This window comes from Oryza sativa, chromosome 12 (assembly GCF_034140825.1).
Source record: "Oryza sativa Japonica Group chromosome 12, ASM3414082v1".
Classification (NCBI taxonomy): domain Eukaryota; kingdom Viridiplantae; phylum Streptophyta; class Magnoliopsida; order Poales; family Poaceae; genus Oryza; species Oryza sativa.
The window spans coordinates 799,953-817,500 of record NC_089046.1 but is presented as its reverse complement, the minus strand read 5'-3'; the positions used below and the strand labels follow the sequence as shown (position 1 = coordinate 817,500).

Genomic DNA, 17,548 nt, shown 5'->3' with positions numbered 1-17,548 from the left:
CTATAATAATTCTATTTCTAGGACTTGAATGTATAGAGATGCACTTGTGGCTAGGATGCGTGGTTTCAACCCCGAGGTTCGGTGTTCAATCCACAGCACACAAATTCTTCTTAATTGTCACAACAGAGTATTAATGGTCCCATTAATCAGTTTTCATTCAAATTTCTCCCTATTTTACCCTCAACTATTCTTCCACTTTTACCTATACATCATTTAATAAGGGGCATAACATCATTTCTTCTCAAACCTTAATATGTACTAACCAACCTAGAATTACAAGGGCATAATATTATTTCTTCTTAGATCTTAATACTATCTCCGTCTCATATTACTTGTCGCTTTGACCTTTTGCTTTCAACGTTTGACCATTAGTTTTATTTGAAAAATTAGTGCGAATATAAAAAATGATAAGTCATATTTAAAGTATTTTTGATAATAAAACATATCGCAAACAAAATAAATAATAATTTTAAAAATTTTCGAATAAGACGGATGATCAAACATTACATAAAAAACTCAAAGCGACAAGTAATATGGGATGGAGGTATTATGTACTCTCTCCGTTTTAAAATGTTTGACACCGTTGACTTTTTAGCACATGTTTGACCGTTTGTCTTATTAAAAAAAATTTGTGAAATATGTAAAACTATATGTGCACACGAAAGTATATTTAACAATGAATCAAATGATATGAAAAGAATAAATAATTAAGTTAAACACGTACTAAAAAGTCAATGGTGTCAAAATTTTGAAACGGAGGGAGTACTAAGCAACCTAGAATTACAATTTTTTGGGACGGATGTAGTATCTTTTACAATAATTTTCTATTATAACATACACAATAAATAAAAAAGTTTTTACTTTTATTGTAGTATTTTTAAGACTAATCTATATATGTTTTTATAACTTCTTCAAACTAAATTTTTTCCGATAGTGAAAATTCTAGAAGTTTAACCTTAACCTTATGAAAACATTAAACTATAGGAGTACATTTCTTTAATTTGGTTTAATTCTCATGTGCGTTCCTTTAATTTGGTTTCAAAAATTCTCATGTACGTTACTTTAATTCTCACGTAAGTTCCTTTAATTTGGTTTCAAAAATTATATATTGTTGCTTGCTCATCAATCATGCATAGATATATAGGAGTACTTTATATGGATATGTATGTAACACGGAAACGTGACACAAAAAGCTGCTTTCAATCGTGCTTATATATACTGCTATATATGGGCAAGTTATTTAAGTACTCGATACTAGTTGCAGCCCTCAATCAGTTGGATCTTACGCGAGCGTACTAATCTTAGGCAGTTAGTAACTTAGGCTCTGTTTAGATCCTCTAAAATGTTAAAAGTTTTGCTATTTTGTAGCACCTTTTGTCATTTGGATCTAAATACTAGTAGTAAAAGTTGGCAATTTGACATTTGGCATTTGCTAGTCCATAGTAGCAAATTATACCAAAAAGTGCTTTGGGACTACTCCCTCTCTCTTTCTCTCTCTCACTTTAGTGCTAGAATGGCAAAACTTTAACATACATCTAAACACCAAATAATACTTTTGCAATGCCAAAATTTTTACCACCAAAACTTTTGCTATTTACCATTTGCCATTCAAAATAGATCTAAACAGGCCCTTAATCATCTTTTAGCTTCATTGGAATGTTCCGGTCGATGGCAAAGATCGATACAATACATTATATATTTGATCTCAATGTTTATCTGTGCTAATTGCAACACACGCACGCGCAGTCGATCGGAGTGTCTTTTTCTGATTTATATAATTGCAGATGCGCGTTGAGGAAAGATGACGACCTCAGTTAAACTGCAGATCGATCTATGAGTTTTAATTACGACATATATATAATGAATTGCGATGAACGCCGTTGCTTGTTTTCACAATTTCACATGTATATATATATATATATATATATATATATATATATATATATATATATATATATATATATATATATATATATATATATATATATATATATATATATATATATATATATCAATTTATGGAAGCGTTTTCCAGCGCCGGGGTTTGAAATTCAGAAGTTAATTCTGAACCGTAATTTGGCTGATTGCATGGACGCGTGTGTACTTCCGTTCTCCATCTGCAGCAACATATATTCTGACTCTGTCCGATCGAATCGAGTCCAGATGGAACCTCTGAACATGCAGATTAATTTGCAGTTGCAGGGTCACCAATTCTCTCTGCATGCGTGCAGGGTGAACCTGTTGGTCAATAACTACTTATTCCAACCATCAAGTTGGAAGAAGTAGAGGGAAATTAAGCTTTTATTTATTGTTCATCAGAAATTCAGATGATGCAATATGAAATGAGATATGATGCACGCAAGCCATGGATTGGTGAGGCAGGCCAAGTGGAGAGACTAATACTGAGATAGCACACATACATGTGTTACACGAGTGCTTGTGCTGGTAGCAGATAGCATCCATCGATCGTACATCAGGTACGTCGTCGGTCTCGTCAACGTTGACGACGAAAGCAACGTCTTCTCATCCAAGCAAACCTAGCTAGCTGTTCTGCTGTTGTGTGGTAAGTATTTTCAGTTTCACAGCTAACAGCTGATCAATTCCAAGCATCTTCTCTTCTTCTTCTTCTTCTTTCCGAGAGAGAGATCGAGCTAGCCCACAGCATAGTACTCCGATCGAACGTGGGAGAGCTCACCTACTGATCAAAACTACGAAAGGCCGGTCTCAGGCCATCCATATATAAAGGATCACACACCACAATTAAGCTCTGCAGGCTTAGCTAGCTGATCCAATCAACTAAGGATTGGATTAACTAGCTATACACACAATTGCATATACTAGCTAGCTAGCTAGTACATGGCAGTTACTGAATCAGTTTGTTTGAGTGATGAACAACAAGCAGTGGCAGTGAGGGAGGTGGCGCAGGTGTACGAGCTGATCAAGACGCAGCAGCCTCTCCTCCTTGTACACCAGCAGCCGCAGCAGCTGGCGCATGGCCTCCTCAACCACGCCATGCGAGCCCTCAACGTCGCCCTCTCCGTCATGAACCAACCACATGCTTCTTCTTCTTCTTCTGCTGCTGCTGCTGCTGGTGGTCATCATTTTCCGGTGATGACAATGATCAAAGCAGAGTCTACTCCGGCGAACAGCCCTGCTGCAGATGTTTCAGACAACCACGTCGCTGGAAAGGCAAGAAGATCATCACCCGCCAAAAGAAGAAGGTATCAATTCTCAATCAACCTATCCATCGAGTTCATAATTATATCTGATTCTTTCTCTGCCTTTTGTGCATATATATGAAGTTTGTTGCAAAATCAGATGGTTGATTTTCTAGCTCTCTGCCTAATTATTGTTGTTACTATGCATATGCTTTTTGTAGGATTAACTGTGAGGACAAGTCATCGTGGGTTTACCACACAGTCGTCCCTCATGAAGATGGCTACCAATGGAGGAAATATGGAGAGAAGAAGATCCAGGGCACTCACTTCACAAGGTTCATATCTATAATTATATACCTATTAATTTTTTTTATAATGAATTATGTCCAGATGGCGATTCATTTCAGGTTGTTAATTACATGCAAAAATATGTGTGTACATGTGGCAGGAGCTACTTCAGGTGTACGTACAGAGATGACAGGGGTTGCCAGGCCACCAAGCAAATCCAACAAGAGGATAAGAACGACCCACCCATGTTCCAAGTGACATACAGCAACGAACACACCTGCACCACCACTAGGCTTATTAACAACACCAATAATAATCCTGCAGCCTTGCACAGCTTGACGGCTAATCCAAATGGTCACCCTGACGATGATTCAGATGATACAATCCTCACCAAGATGATCAAGCAAGAACAACAAGCTGCTTGGCTGCCTTCTCCTCCTCCTGATCTAACAACCATTTCTAACAATTTTGATGAAACGCCAGGATTACATGTGAGCCAAGAGGTGCCTCCTTGTTCATCCAATTCCTCTGCAATATCTCACTACGCTGATGAATTCGATCATCATCAGATGGGGCAGCAGCTGGAGACAACGGTGATGGAGGAAGCATTAGGGCTAGGAGCAGATCTGGATGATCCTTATTTCTACGATCCAAACCTTCTCCTCATCTATGAGAACCTCATGAACTGCTACTAGCTAATTATGGCTGATTAGCACAATTTTCAGAGAAGATACAAATTACTGCTCTTTGATGAGTGAACCTTTAAGCATTTGAGAGCTAGCTTAGTTCGTAGAGTTCAATATTCCTGGACATACATATCAGGACAAATTAGATTTTGTTGCACATTTGTACTTGTACTTCTTCTACTGAACCATCACAGGAAAAACCAAAAAGCAATATTGTCGTTGGAAAGAAAAAAAAACTCTTTTAGTATAGTCCATTTTCTAGCCAAAATGTCCTCTTGTACTGTTGGTCGCAGGCTGGATTGTTGGAAAGAAGTGATTTCTTTCGAAGCGTCGAGCAGTCCCTTAATCTCTCTCTTAATATGAGTAAACATATGCAGCTTAAAAAAAATTTTCCGATGAAAAGCTGTCATACGACTATAAGATCCTCTGATGGTGTAAAAGTGGGACGGCCTTCTTCTCTCTTACCTATTATAAATTGTCATATACACTTTCAGCCTCATCGGTTGGCCTAATAAGCTAAAGCAAAAAACTAAAATTTAAATTTTTCAATGAAGTTAATTTTAATATATTTTCAACGTAATTTCTTTTTAGCCTTGGTTTTTAAGTCGCTACGAATAAATATGTAATAGTTTTACCTATAAATTAATTTTTATTCTCTTATAAACCGTTTTGACTTATTAGGGAATATGGGCAACCAATGAGACCGTTTTCAAATTGAATGATTTTTCTAACAAAATATATATATATAAGTTTATTTGATATTTTTAACACAACTTTTTAATAATTAACTTGTTCATTTGTACTCTCGAATATTATTACAAAATCAAATATCCATTTAGGATAAAATGGACCGGGCCTCAATTGGATAGATGAGATCAACTTCTACAGTAACGGGTGAACGATAAATTCACACAGTCATGTTTTATTTTTTCTTTATTGTAACGACTACAAATCATTGTAGCGTCAAATATATTTCACCTTGCGCCTCAGTCAGCTTTCATCACCACAGCACTACTACTTGCATGACTCAATCAGTTTTTCTAGTTCATAGGTCAGTAAATCATTTGCTATGAGAATTCCTTTTGAATTCCTGTAAAGGTCTAATCTTATGCTATTTTTAAGAATAAATGGAGTTTTAATTACATTTAGAAGTTAGTGAAACTCTTACTAGATTTCTTAAAAATGTGCTCTATTGTGAAGAAGTCTCTATCTAGAATTCTCGCGTGGGAAGATAATGATTTTCAGCAAAAATAGAGCTGCTCAAAACTTGCAGAGAAGAGAAGAACGCTCAAAAAAAAAAAAAAACACATGGAGCCATGGACACGTTGCTCATGCTGCTTAACTGAATCAGGTTCCCTTCCCTCTGCTTGCTTCACGAACTCGCGGAAATCCCGTCCCCTCCCAAAATCTCACCAACGAGTCCACCCCAAATCCATCCACGAATCTCTTCCTCACTCCAACTGCCTCCCTCCGCCGTCAAAATCCAATCTTTCCTCTCACCTCCGCCGCTTTCGGCACGCCCCTTCAACCCCAAGATCGATACTCTCTCCACCAATCCGATCCAATCCGCAGCTGGGTTCCACGAATTGCAAAGGTCTAGGCGCGGATTGGAGCATGGGGCTCCGATCCCCCAACTCGATGCTGTGGCTAGTACTACTGGTGTGGGCGGCGCTGCTGTGCGGTAGCTGCCATGGGAGGTTCGTGGTGGAGAAGAACAGCCTCAAGGTGACGTCGCCCAGCGACATGAAGGGCACCTACGAGTGCGCCATTGGCAACTTCGGCGTGCCCCAGTACGGCGGCACCATGGTCGGCGTCGTCGCCTACCCCAAGGCCAACAAGAAGGCCTGCAAGAGCTTCGACGATTTTGACATCTCCTACAAGGCCAAACCGGGCTCACTCCCCACCTTCCTCCTCGTCGATAGGGGAGGTCAGCACCAAACTACTTAACGCCATGCATGTATGTGGGAGTATGTGAGCGTGTACGCCTAGAATAGATTTGTTGAGGTTGAGGCCGTTGAAGCATTGACCACAAGTGGGGAATAATTATTCGTTGATTATTATTTTGGTATTTAGTTAGGTGCGTTCAAAATTAGATATTGCTTTGTGATGATGTGATTATGTTGAATGATCCTTGACCCAGTTTGGTACGATGACCAAATCTATGATTGATCTGTGGAGGGAACCTAATCTGAAACATTACTGTCAGGTCGTCCTGCGGTTTGTAGTTTCTGCTTTCTGGGTCATTGTCTTGCTGTTTCACCTTCCTATTTTGTTGCGTTGATTTTTCTTTCAACCCTGTTACTATTATGTAACATTTCTATTTGTCTTCTCTCTAATGTCTCATTCTTACTTGATTACCTAAATATAAAGTTTGTTATGTGACATGGTCTCTGTTGTATACAGATTGCTTTTTCACAAAGAAGGCATGGAATGCACAAAACGCAGGAGCAGCAGCCATCCTTGTTGCTGATGACAAGACTGAACCCCTGATTACAATGGACACGCCTGAAGAGAGTGGAAATACAGACTATTTAGAGAATATCACCATTCCTTCTGCGCTGATAACCAAGAGCTTTGGGGACAAGCTCAAGAAAGCAATTGATAATGGTGACATGGTTAATGTGAATTTGGATTGGAGGGAGTCCCTGCCTCACCCTGATGAGCGTGTTGAGTACGAATTTTGGACTAACAGTAATGATGAGTGTGGCCCTAAATGTGATAGCCAGATTGATTTTGTCAAGAGCTTCAAAGGAGCAGCACAGGTACTTGAGAAGAAGGGATACACACAGTTCACTCCTCATTACATTACCTGGTATTGCCCAGATTCCTTCATTCTAAGCAAGCAGTGCAAGTCCCAGTGTATCAACCATGGGAGATATTGTGCACCTGACCCGGAACAGGATTTCAGCAAAGGGTATGATGGGAAAGATGTGGTAGTCCAGAATTTACGTCAAGTCTGTGTTTATAAAGTTGCTAAGGAGCATGGAAAACCTTGGCTGTGGTGGGACTACGTGACAGATTTTGCAATCCGGTGCCCAATGAAGGAAAAGAAGTACACCAAGGAATGCGCTGATGGAGTTATCAAGTCACTTGGTATGTTGCTGTTTTCTTATGCCTTTCTTTCTATGCTTTGTGGTGAGGTGCAGCAATTGTACTGAGTATGTTTAAAATGCCCAGGTCTTGATCACAAAGCCATAGATAAGTGCATTGCTGATCCAGATGCTGATAAAGAAAATCCTGTGCTGAAAGCTGAACAGGATGCACAGGTTAGTACATACATGCTATAATTTTCTATTCATACAACTGGTAATCTGAATTTAACACCACCCACCATTTTATATAGATTGGCAAGGGCTCTCGTGGTGATGTTACCATCTTACCGACTCTTGTAATCAACAATAGACAATACAGAGGTTTGTGCTCTGCTATCCATCATAACTACAAGAAGTAGAATGCAATTTTGAGGTTCCTGGTGTGCTTATCCAAATCTTTGTTTGTCAGGGAAACTTGATAAAGGAGCGGTTCTTAAGGCAATTTGTGCTGGTTTTCGAGAAACCACTGAACCAGCTGTTTGCTTGAGTGAAGGTTGGTGCATTAATTTCAATAGATTTTTATCTGTTTGCTCATTCATGATAAAAATTTATACAGCAAGCTTAACTTGCTTGGGCCTTGCTTTTAGTATTTGTTCATTCATGATTCATGTTACTTCGAACTGTAGATATACAAACAAATGAGTGCTTGGAGAACAATGGTGGCTGTTGGCAAGACAAGGCTGCTAACATCTCTGCATGCAAGGTATTTCTTATGGTGTTATCTTCTTCAGAAACTTTTCCATCTGGCTATGCATATCATACTTGGCTGTGTACGTGTAGGACACTTTTCGTGGAAGAGTTTGTGAATGTCCAGTTGTGAAAGGTGTTAAATTTGTTGGTGATGGCTACACTCACTGTGAAGGTATGCTACCAGACATTAGGGCATAAGTTATCAGTTGGGATATTTGTTGTCTGCATGTGTAGTTAAGATTTAAAAGCATACTTATGTAGATTAATAAGAAAGTATCATTTTTGTGGCAAGCAATTTTCGTCTTCTTGAATTGTTATCAATACTTTATCTGGGGTCCATTGATTTTACAAATCCCTTCAGTTTTATTTATGGTGAAGGGTAGTTATAGTTAATATTGATAACTAAATAGGAGATATGATAGTGACGTTTTTTATTTTACTTGATCTTGAAGAACTGCTGTTTGTCCTGTTCAATGCCCAATCTAATATGTTGTACATTTTGCAATAGCTACCTATGGTGGTAGCTTATCCACTGTTCCACATACAACCTGAAGAAAATGATTTGCATGAAATTTACTATAAATCCATAAATTTGATCTCCCTTCAATGATCAGCACATTCTAATATGTGCCCTCATTGTTTTAGCTTCGGGATCTGGCCATTGTGAAATTAACAATGGAGGGTGCTGGAAGGATTCCAGGCATGGCCGGACATATTCTGCCTGCACGGTAAGCCATCAGTTGGGGTATTTGTTGTCTGCATGTGTAGTTACAATTCAAAAGCATATTTATGCTGTTTTTAATGTACAGAATGATGGTTGTAAATGTCCGGATGGGTTCAAAGGTGATGGAGTCCACAAATGCGAAGGTAAGAATCGATTTGTGAACCCTGTTCAGCTGTTGGATGTACTTGCCATCCTGCAAAGCTTGTAGTTTTAGTGAAATATCACTTGCAATACACCCTTGTTGTGCACTTGACCCCTTGTACTGATGTGAAATATTTTATGAAAGATATTGATGAATGCAAGGAAAGGACTGCATGCCAGTGCAAGGAATGTAAATGCAAGAACACATGGGGAAGCTATGAGTGCGGTTGCAGTGGCGGCTTGCTTTATATGAAGGAGCATGATACATGCATAAGTATGTCCCTCCCAGCTTCTCATGCATGTTGCTCTTTCTTCATATCAAACAGTCCACTAGTTGTGCATTCATATACTTTTGCGGTCTGTCTGATCTATTTGACGGACCCACATAAATCATGATCTGCATTCTGCAACCATTGAAAGTGTAGAATGTCAGTGTATAGATTATAGAAGAAATTTTACTTAAGTGAGTAGACTAATTTGTCTTTGTCTATATTCAGGCAAAAATGCAGCAACAGAGGTAGGATGGAACTTCTTGTGGGTGATCTTCTTTGGCCTAGTGGTAGCCGGCATTGCAGGATACGCAGTATACAAGTACAGGATCCGGGTATGATATGGCAAACTTTGTTCAGGTTAACTCTGTTGATAACTCTGAATTGGCATCTAAATTCTCGCTTTTCTTTTGCATTGGTTGTGCCCGTGTACAGAGGTACATGGATTCAGAGATCCGCGCCATCATGGCCCAGTACATGCCCCTGGACAACCAAGGAGATGTTCCCAATCATTCTCACCATATCGAGCTATGAAAAGAGTGAGGATAGCATGCAACTTCCCCCCATGTTGCCCAAATGGGATGAGAAGAGGTGAACAACTCCTGGAGATCATGACACAGCCTGACGATATGTGTAGTAGTATCACTCTGACGATCTTATGTTTAGCAAATTTAGCCCATGTAAATTTCTGGATTATCCTGTGGCCGCATAATTTCAATCGTACCTGGCTGCTTTGCTCCCATATAGCGCTGGGGAAATATGGAGATTGCAAAATTAGGCAAGTTTGTGATCTCGAGGAAGAACACTAGTATGGCATTTCCCACCAAAAAAGACTAGTTTGGAAAGCATGAATTTTGTATAGAATTTTCGTGTGAATCAGTTTTGCTTGGTTCTTGCGGAAAAAGAAAAATCAGGCATTCCATACATGTTGGTGGAAAAGGATGCCCTTCACAAGCATAAACTGGTTGCGCGATCGATTATTCACAAGCATCCGTCGTCGTCGTCGTCGTGCTCTCGCGCCATTGGCGCCAACCGCGATCGCAATGCCAAGCTGCTTCACCCTCGACTCCGCCTCCGATGATGGAAGAAGCACTGCCCAGGGCCAGGGATGGTGCGCCGGAGTCGGTGGCTTCCTGTCCAGCTTCTTCTCCGCCGGCGCGGCGCGCGCGGACGGAGGGAAGCCGTCGCCGGACTGGGACGCGCACGGGCTCGCGGCCAGCGCGCTGCCGGTGCCGCTCTCCAGGCTGGACGGCAAGAAGAGGTACAAGGTCTCGGAGCTCACCTTCCTCGACCGCCGCACCCGCGCCGCCGCGGAGGACCCCCTCTTCGACGCGCTGCGCCCCGGCGGCGTCTACACCAGGGCGCAGCTGCGCGACGAGCTCGACGCGCTCGCCGCCTCCGGCATGTTCGACCACGTCACCTTCCAAACCAAGCCCAAGCCGGACGGCACACTCGGGCCTCACCGTCTCCTACGCCGAGACCCAGTGGCCCGCGGTCGAACACCTCAAGTGCATCAACGTGGGCGGCCTCATGGCGCGGCCGGACGGCGATGAGCTCGAGCCCGACGACGACATGACGGCGAGGGAGAGGATGGAACACCTCCGGAGGCAGGAGCGGGAGTACCGGCAGCTCGTCCGCCGCGCCAAGCCGTGCGTACTGCCGGAGAAGTTGCAGAGGGAGCTGCAAGGGATGGTGAAGAAGCAGAGGAAGGTGAGCTCCGGGTTGCTCAAGAGGATGGCGGGGCGCATCGAGAGGTGGTACCACGACGAGGGGTTCCAGTGCGCGCAGGTGGTCGGCTACAACGGCAACCTCGACGCCGGCGAGGTGGTGTGCGAGGTGGTGGAGGGGGACATCACCAAAGTGGAGTACCAGTTCGTGGAGGCAATGTCGTCAACGGCAACACCAGCATCTCTGTCATTGATAGGGAGCTTCCTCAACAGGTTTGCATACAAATAATTTTGCTAGTATCGATCACTGTCGAGCTCAATGTCTAAAAGAATGTTAAGATTTTTAATAGCAGATGGCTATGATTTTGTTGTTTAATTTTGCGACGAATTTCTTAGCCGATTTCGCCGATAATTATACCGGTTGAGCCAAGTGACTGTTTTGCAATAAAATGTCTCTTGATCAAAGTTTTGTTATTGTTGCCAGTATCACTGTCAAGCTCCATGTCTAACAAGAAAAACTAACATTTTTAATAGCAGATGGCTATGATTTTGTTGTTTGATTTTGCAACGAATTTCTTGGCTTTGCATATATTTGATTATGATTCTCTGATAACTGTACCAGTTGTGCCAATGTGACTGTTGTGCAATAAAATGACTGTTGATATCTTGCAGCTTCGTCCTGGGCATATCTACAACAATGGGGCAGGGAAGCAGGCTCTGAAGAATATCGATTCGCTTGGTTTGTTCTCCACTGTAGAAGTAGAGCCTCGCCCTGATGAGACAAATCAAGGGGGAGTAATAGTTGCAATTAAGCTCAAGGAACATGACCCAAAATCAGCTCAGGTGATCACAGATTGGAGCATTGTGTCTGGCTCTCAAGGAACACCAACTCTGGTAACGTGCCACTGGTTTTCAACCTTTTGTTCTTCCAGATCGAATGTGTACTTAAAATGCTAGACAGCATTGCGAATATATAAATTCCCTCATCACTGCAAGTCATTTTGTATAACCTCACAACTCATGTCACAACTTCCTCTTAGGCGTCCATTCAACCAGGAGGAACCGTGTCATTTGAGCACCACAACATCTGTGGTCTAAAAAGGTCTCTCATTGGTTCTGTTACAACCAGCAACTTGCTCAACCCTGAGGTGAGTTGGTAGTTAGTTTTTTTTTTCTTTTTCCCATCAGCTTCGATGCTGCTTTTGGCTGCTGTTATATCAGTCATACATGATAATATGATATTTCGGCGAGTATTAGGATGATCTTTCGTTCAAGCTGGAGTATGCCCATCCTTATCTGGATGGCGTCGACAACCGTAGTAGGAACCGCACCTTCAAAATTAGCTGCTTCAACTCCAGGAAATTGAGTCCTATATTCGTTGCTGGTCCCAATATGTATGAAGCTCCACCTATCTGGGTTGATAGAATTGGATTTAAAGCCAATATAACAGAGGTTTGCACAATTGATATTACCTTCCACTCCTTTTAACTATCATGGACAGTTATTAACAACATATAGGAAACTGCATTTTTGGATCTTTTATTCAGAGCTTCACAAAGCAGAGCAAATTCACGTATGGCCTCGTAGTGGAAGAGATTACAACACGCGATGAGAATAACAATATATGTACACATGGTTCTCGACAATTGCCTAGTGGCGCCTTGAGCATGATTGGACCTCCCACAACCTTAAGTGGGACTGGCGTAGACCGAATGGCGTTTCTACAAGCTAATATAACTCGAGACAATACAGAGTTCGTCAATGGTGCAACAATCGGGGACAGATGTATATTCCAGGTATGCTTATATGTACCCTGGTTCTAGGAACACAAACTCAACCTGTACTCATTGCCAGGTAGCTCTGTGGCAAAAAGTTGTCACCTGAAAAGACCAATGAGACTGATCGATGTTTTGGAAAATTTTAGGAAATGTTTCGGTACATTTGCTCAAGAGTTTCAAAGGATGGTGAACAAGTAATTTGCGTGTTATTGGGAAAAAAATACTTTGCAAACATATTGATGATATTTGGGTTAATAAGTTTTGTTCAATAGTAGCATGTTTTTATACAAAATTCTCCATGTTAAAGTACTCAGAACAAAGTTTTCTTGTCGGCTACAGATGGATCAAGGCCTCGGTATTGGAAGCAAGAACCCTCTTCAACCGTCATCAGCTTACGGTGACAAAATTCATAAATTTGAACAAGCAAGAGAAAGGCCCTCGCAAGCCACCACCAGCTGTTTTGGCCCTTCATGGCCGTTATGCTGGGTGTGTAGGAGATTTGCCAAGCTATGATGCATTTGCACTTGGAGGACCTCATTCAGTAAGGGGCTACGGTATGGGTGAATTGGGTGCTTCCAGAAATCTTCTTGAGGTGAGTATTAGCTAGTCCATTAGTGAATTTTGAGTCTCATGAATTGCTGAATTCAGAATTTCAGATGCACAATTTTCACCGTTTATGATATTACATGCTTAGAGACTCAGATTTCCAAAAATTTGCCGCTTTGTTTTCTGAATTGTTGTGACCTATGAAGATTGCCACTGAGCTGAGCGTGCCTATTACCGTAAAGAACAGACACACCCAGGTGTATGCATTTGCTGAGCATGGCACTGATCTTGGGAGCTCCAAGGATGTGAAAGGGAACCCTACTGAGTTTTTCAGACGTGTTGGCCATGGCTCATCCTATGGCGTTGGTGTCAAGCTTGGTGCGGTAAGGGCGGAGTATGCTGTTGATCACAATGCTGGCACAGGGGCCTTCTTCTTGAGATTTGGTGAGAGATTCTAGTCTAGGTGATGTGTTCCAGCTAGCTCCAGTCACTGGAAAGGTCATAAGATTTCTCTTCAGGATTCATACTACAATGCCAATATCACACAAGGTAGTCCCAGAGTGAGCATTCTTCTTTGTACGATACAGTCACTTATATTAGAGGACATGGAAAATCTTAAGGGTCAGAAATGTGTGCATTGAGATAGAGAGAATTTTCTTGGTAACAGCTTCTCATTCTGTTTCATCACTAACCATCTGCAGATTCGCTTGCTCAACTGTCGCCAAGTCACGTGCCATTTTCGGGGTGTACATCGGTAGCAAAACTCTAGCTTCCTTGTGATGTTATTCAGAACGGAACCCCGGCTTGAGTGTGCAGACATGTGAAAATGCCATGAGATGGATGATGGATCTTACAATGTGTTTGGCTCATTAATCATCTGCTCTGGTGAAATATGTACGCACATATGCAGTACAAAAATTTGAGAAAGCATTTTGATCCTGTCGAGGGTTCAAATGCTGTAAACAATACAGTCAAACCTGGGTGAGGTGAGGGAATGGGCCAAAAATGGGGAGACAAAAACTAATGCTCTGTTGATGTCTAGTCTCTCATCTCTTCTATGCTCTGTTCATATACTGGCCAGTTCTTGAATCAATCAGGATATCATCGCCTACGTTCACAAACGAGGGCACTGTGACAACAGCTCCTGTTTCCACGGTTGCTGGTTTTGTTCCTCCTACAAAATATACAGTTAAAAGATTATTATTCTGATCGTGTCAGCTTTAATAAGAAAACATTTTTTTTCTAATTGTGATATTCACATGCAGTTATACCTTGTGCACTGTCACCTTGCCCTGGGTCAGTATCAGTTACAGTCAGCCTAACGGTGATGGGGAGATCAAAATCAATGATCTGCAGGACATATTAATGTCAGTGACCAATATCCTATTCTGTGCAAGAATACATAACTAATCAAACAGCACATTATCAAGAGTTTGAAACAAAATAGGAACATATGAACTGACAACAGCCAATTAATTGATTGGATTTGGACAGCAGATTATGTAAAAACAAAACAGGAAATACCCGTCCATTCCAGTATAACAAATTGCAGTCCATTCCTTCTTTCAACCATTTCTGCCTGTCGCCAACATCTGACTCATTTAAGCGACTTTCTTCAAAGGTAGTCTGGAAAGGAAAATTATAAAGATAAGTAACATTATGCACTTGGGGAACACACCATAAAAGAACCATTCATTCTCTTTGCCTTCTTTGTTGGCAGCAGTTTGCTGCAAACAAAAGGAATCGGCAAGTTTAATTCATATGTTTCTAAAACTTGACTGTCTGTCTGTAAAACTTCCGACTGTCCGTAAAACTTTAAACGATACTTCTACCAGTAGTTTCTACATTGTAGAAATCAGCGAGTTCAATTCATATGTTTCTATAGTACCATATACCATATGGTTAGCACGTGCTTAAATTTCAAACATGGGTGTTCCATTGCATACTGATTACTGAAGCATACAGACAGCTAGCGACTACTCTTTTCATGATATGTTTGAATGAAAAACTGAAACATGTACCAGATCCATGAACACAAACTGGGCTCCATCCTTGTAGGTAAATTGCTTAGTTTCCTTTGAAATGGATGCCTCTGGGATCTAAAACAAAAGTGACAAAATAAGTGCTCTTCTTTGTTAGAACACATTGAAGGAGAGTTGATGAGTATCATATCAGTTGTTTTTTATTACATAAGCTAAAGCATGATCTGATACAGTCACAGAATGGTACTCCCTCCGTTCCAGATTATAAGACGTTTTGATTTTGGCCAAAGTCAAACTGTTTTAAGTTTGACTAAATTTATAGACAAATATAGTAATATTGATAATACTAAATTAGTTTCATCAAATCAATAATTGAATATATTTTCATAATAAATTTGTCTTGGGTTGAAAATTTTACTACTTTTTTCTACAAACTTGGTAAAACTTAAAGCAGTTTAACTTTGACCAAAGTCAAAACGTCTTATAACCTGAAACGGAGGGAGTAATTTCTACAGGTTTAGAAAGGTGAGTTTCTGCTTGGATTACCGTACTTCCAGCTCGAAAGGTTTTGTCAACTGTGTTGCCAGTGATATAATTACGCATTTTTGTCCTTACAAAAGCAGCACCTTTTCCAGGCTTGACATGGAGAAATTCTGTTGTTGCATGAAGACAGAAAGTTTTATATGATATTTCTTATATCGAGCATCTAAAGTAAAATGGAATAGATGAGCAATAGATGGCAAGAAATGATATACATCTGTCAGAATACTCTATGACATTTCAACATTTGTTTTTTCACAGATATAGATTCGTCTGGAATTTATTGAAAAACACATAATTTTATTTAAATCAAACGTAACAAATGGAACTCTTAAAGCTCCTTTTATAGGTACTAGAGTATGCTTTACCATTCCATTCTAGCAACTGAAAGAAACATAGCAGTGAGTGATCTGAAAAGCAGGGAATACTTGGGAAAGCAAATAACATTCACATATTGTGGCAAGCTAAGCTATATGTGAAGTTTGAAAAATCGAACCAACAGAAGCAAATTTGCTCAAGTACACACTGAAAGGTATGAAAGGAGGTAATTCTTCTGAAACAGTGGATGCAACAACCAAGAAAATAGTTGTTTTTTATAGCACTAGAGTGTCACATTGCTTATGAACAACATGGATTGCAGTTGTATAAAAGGGAGTTGTTATTCTTCCTAAAATGTGTTAAAGAAATGAAGGTAGCAGCTTTCGTCCCCCCCATCTGGTCCTATATATGCAGATAATAATGTGCCTTGAAATAATGAAATTTGTGGCTACATGAGGTATGTTCAACAAAGCTACTGTATCCACTGGGAGACTCCAACCAGGAATCAGGTATGTTTAGTACTAGCAGAAAGGAAGAAAGGCTGTGTTTAGATCCAACGTTTGGATCCAAACTTCAGTCCTTTTCCATCACATCAACCTGTCATACACACACAACTTTTCAGTCACATCATCTCCAATTTCAATCAAAATCCAAACTTTGCGCTGAACTAAACACCGCCAAAGAAGATGAGATTGTGAGTGGATACGATTACGAACCAAGAACCTTCCAGGGAGCTCCGTCGACCTCGAGGTTGGAGCCCACCCTGATATCGTTGCTGGAAAGCGCGTACACCCCTGCAAGAAAGAAAGGAACAAGCAGTAGTATTCAGGCAGTCAGCATTGGGACAATGGGAGGGGGAGCAGAAAGGATGAAGGAAGGATACGGGTGAGACGAGAGCGGAGAGGTCGTGGTCCGGCGAGGCAGGAGGAAGGGCGGCGGAGTTGGGCGAAGGAGGAGGGTGGTGCAGTGGCGCCGGAGGGAGAGAGGTGGCCGTGGCGGAGAGAAGCCATAGCTCAGCTGGCAGCTCAACTGATGCGATGAAGACGATAAGGAAGAGATGATTCCCCTTCGGAATAAGTTCACCAGAGGTCCCTCACCTTAACAGCGAGATTTCTTGATGTTCATTAACCACAAAACCAGAAATATGTACCCCTAAACTCACTCAAACCGTTCACCGGAGGACCCTCGGTAGTTTTTTTTGCCCAGTTTTGCTGACGTGGCATCCTAGTCAACAAAAAAAATTAAAAAAACACGTAAGGCCCACATGTCAGCTGCACATCTTTTTCTTCTTCTCTTTTCTTCTCCTTCTCCCCCCTCTTCTCTTTTCTTTTCTTTTCTCTCTCTTCTCTTCTCCTTCAGGCTGCGGGCGGAGCAGCCGCGCGCCGTGGCCGCCGTCGTCGTCGGCTCTCCACCATCGTCGTCGCCGTGGGCGAGGCTACGCGGCGCGGCTGTCCAGCGGCGGAGCGGAGGCAGCGGGCGGAGCGGCGAGCACGGATGCGGGCGGCGCAGCGGAGGGCGAGCGCGGCAACGGAGCAGCGGAAGGCGCGAGCACGGTGGCGGGCCGAGCAGTGGAGCGCAAGCAGGCCGCGGACAGAGTAGCGGAGCGCGAGCGCGGCGGTGGGCAAAGCAGCGGAGGGCGAGCTAGGCGAAGCGGAAGACAGTGGATGGG

At 41.7% G+C, this 17,548-nt stretch overlaps 3 protein-coding genes and 1 pseudogene across 6 annotated transcripts; 3 read left to right on the top strand and 1 right to left on the bottom strand.

Moving 5' to 3' along the window:
• The first annotated feature begins 2,566 nt into the window (after window positions 1–2,566).
• On the top strand, window positions 2,567–4,400 carry LOC107279783 (probable WRKY transcription factor 70). Of its 2 annotated transcripts, XM_015764455.3 has the most exons (4): window positions 2,627–3,221; window positions 3,380–3,493; window positions 3,607–3,937; window positions 4,016–4,400. In XM_015764455.3, the coding sequence occupies exons 1-4, from the start codon at window positions 2,857–2,859 to the stop codon at window positions 4,139–4,141; spliced, it is 936 nt and encodes a 311-aa protein (XP_015619941.1). In that variant the 5' UTR covers window positions 2,627–2,856; the 3' UTR covers window positions 4,142–4,400. The 2 variants fall into 2 exon arrangements, with proteins under 2 accessions (XP_015619940.1, XP_015619941.1); XM_015764454.3 differs by having other exon boundaries at window positions 2,567–3,221; window positions 3,607–4,400.
• Window positions 4,401–5,501: 1,101 nt separating this feature from the next.
• Window positions 5,502–9,790, top strand: LOC4351323 (vacuolar-sorting receptor 1). 2 transcript variants are annotated; one of them, XM_015764453.3, is made up of 12 exons: window positions 5,502–6,059; window positions 6,536–7,225; window positions 7,310–7,398; window positions 7,476–7,545; window positions 7,634–7,717; window positions 7,851–7,927; window positions 8,005–8,086; window positions 8,560–8,642; window positions 8,724–8,781; window positions 8,925–9,053; window positions 9,277–9,383; window positions 9,484–9,790. In XM_015764453.3, exons 1-12 carry the CDS (start codon window positions 5,747–5,749, stop codon window positions 9,580–9,582), a joined length of 1,881 nt encoding a protein of 626 aa, XP_015619939.2. In that variant the 5' UTR covers window positions 5,502–5,746; the 3' UTR covers window positions 9,583–9,790. The 2 variants fall into 2 exon arrangements, with proteins under 2 accessions (XP_015619939.2, XP_025877687.2); XM_026021902.2 differs by having other exon boundaries at window positions 8,560–8,781.
• Window positions 9,791–9,989: 199 nt separating this feature from the next.
• On the top strand, window positions 9,990–13,895 carry LOC107278418 (protein TOC75, chloroplastic-like; annotated as a pseudogene).
• Window positions 13,884–16,927, bottom strand: LOC4351322 (uncharacterized). Of its 2 annotated transcripts, none has more exons than XM_015764459.3 (7): window positions 16,763–16,927; window positions 16,596–16,673; window positions 15,568–15,674; window positions 15,061–15,138; window positions 14,564–14,665; window positions 14,311–14,389; window positions 13,884–14,213 (listed from the first exon to the last, which is right to left on the bottom strand). In XM_015764459.3, the coding sequence occupies exons 1-7, from the start codon at window positions 16,887–16,889 to the stop codon at window positions 14,095–14,097; spliced, it is 690 nt and encodes a 229-aa protein (XP_015619945.1). In that variant the 5' UTR covers window positions 16,890–16,927; the 3' UTR covers window positions 13,884–14,094. The 2 variants fall into 2 exon arrangements, with proteins under 2 accessions (XP_015619945.1, XP_015619946.1); XM_015764460.3 differs by having other exon boundaries at window positions 16,772–16,927.
• Window positions 16,928–17,548: the final 621 nt, after the last annotated feature.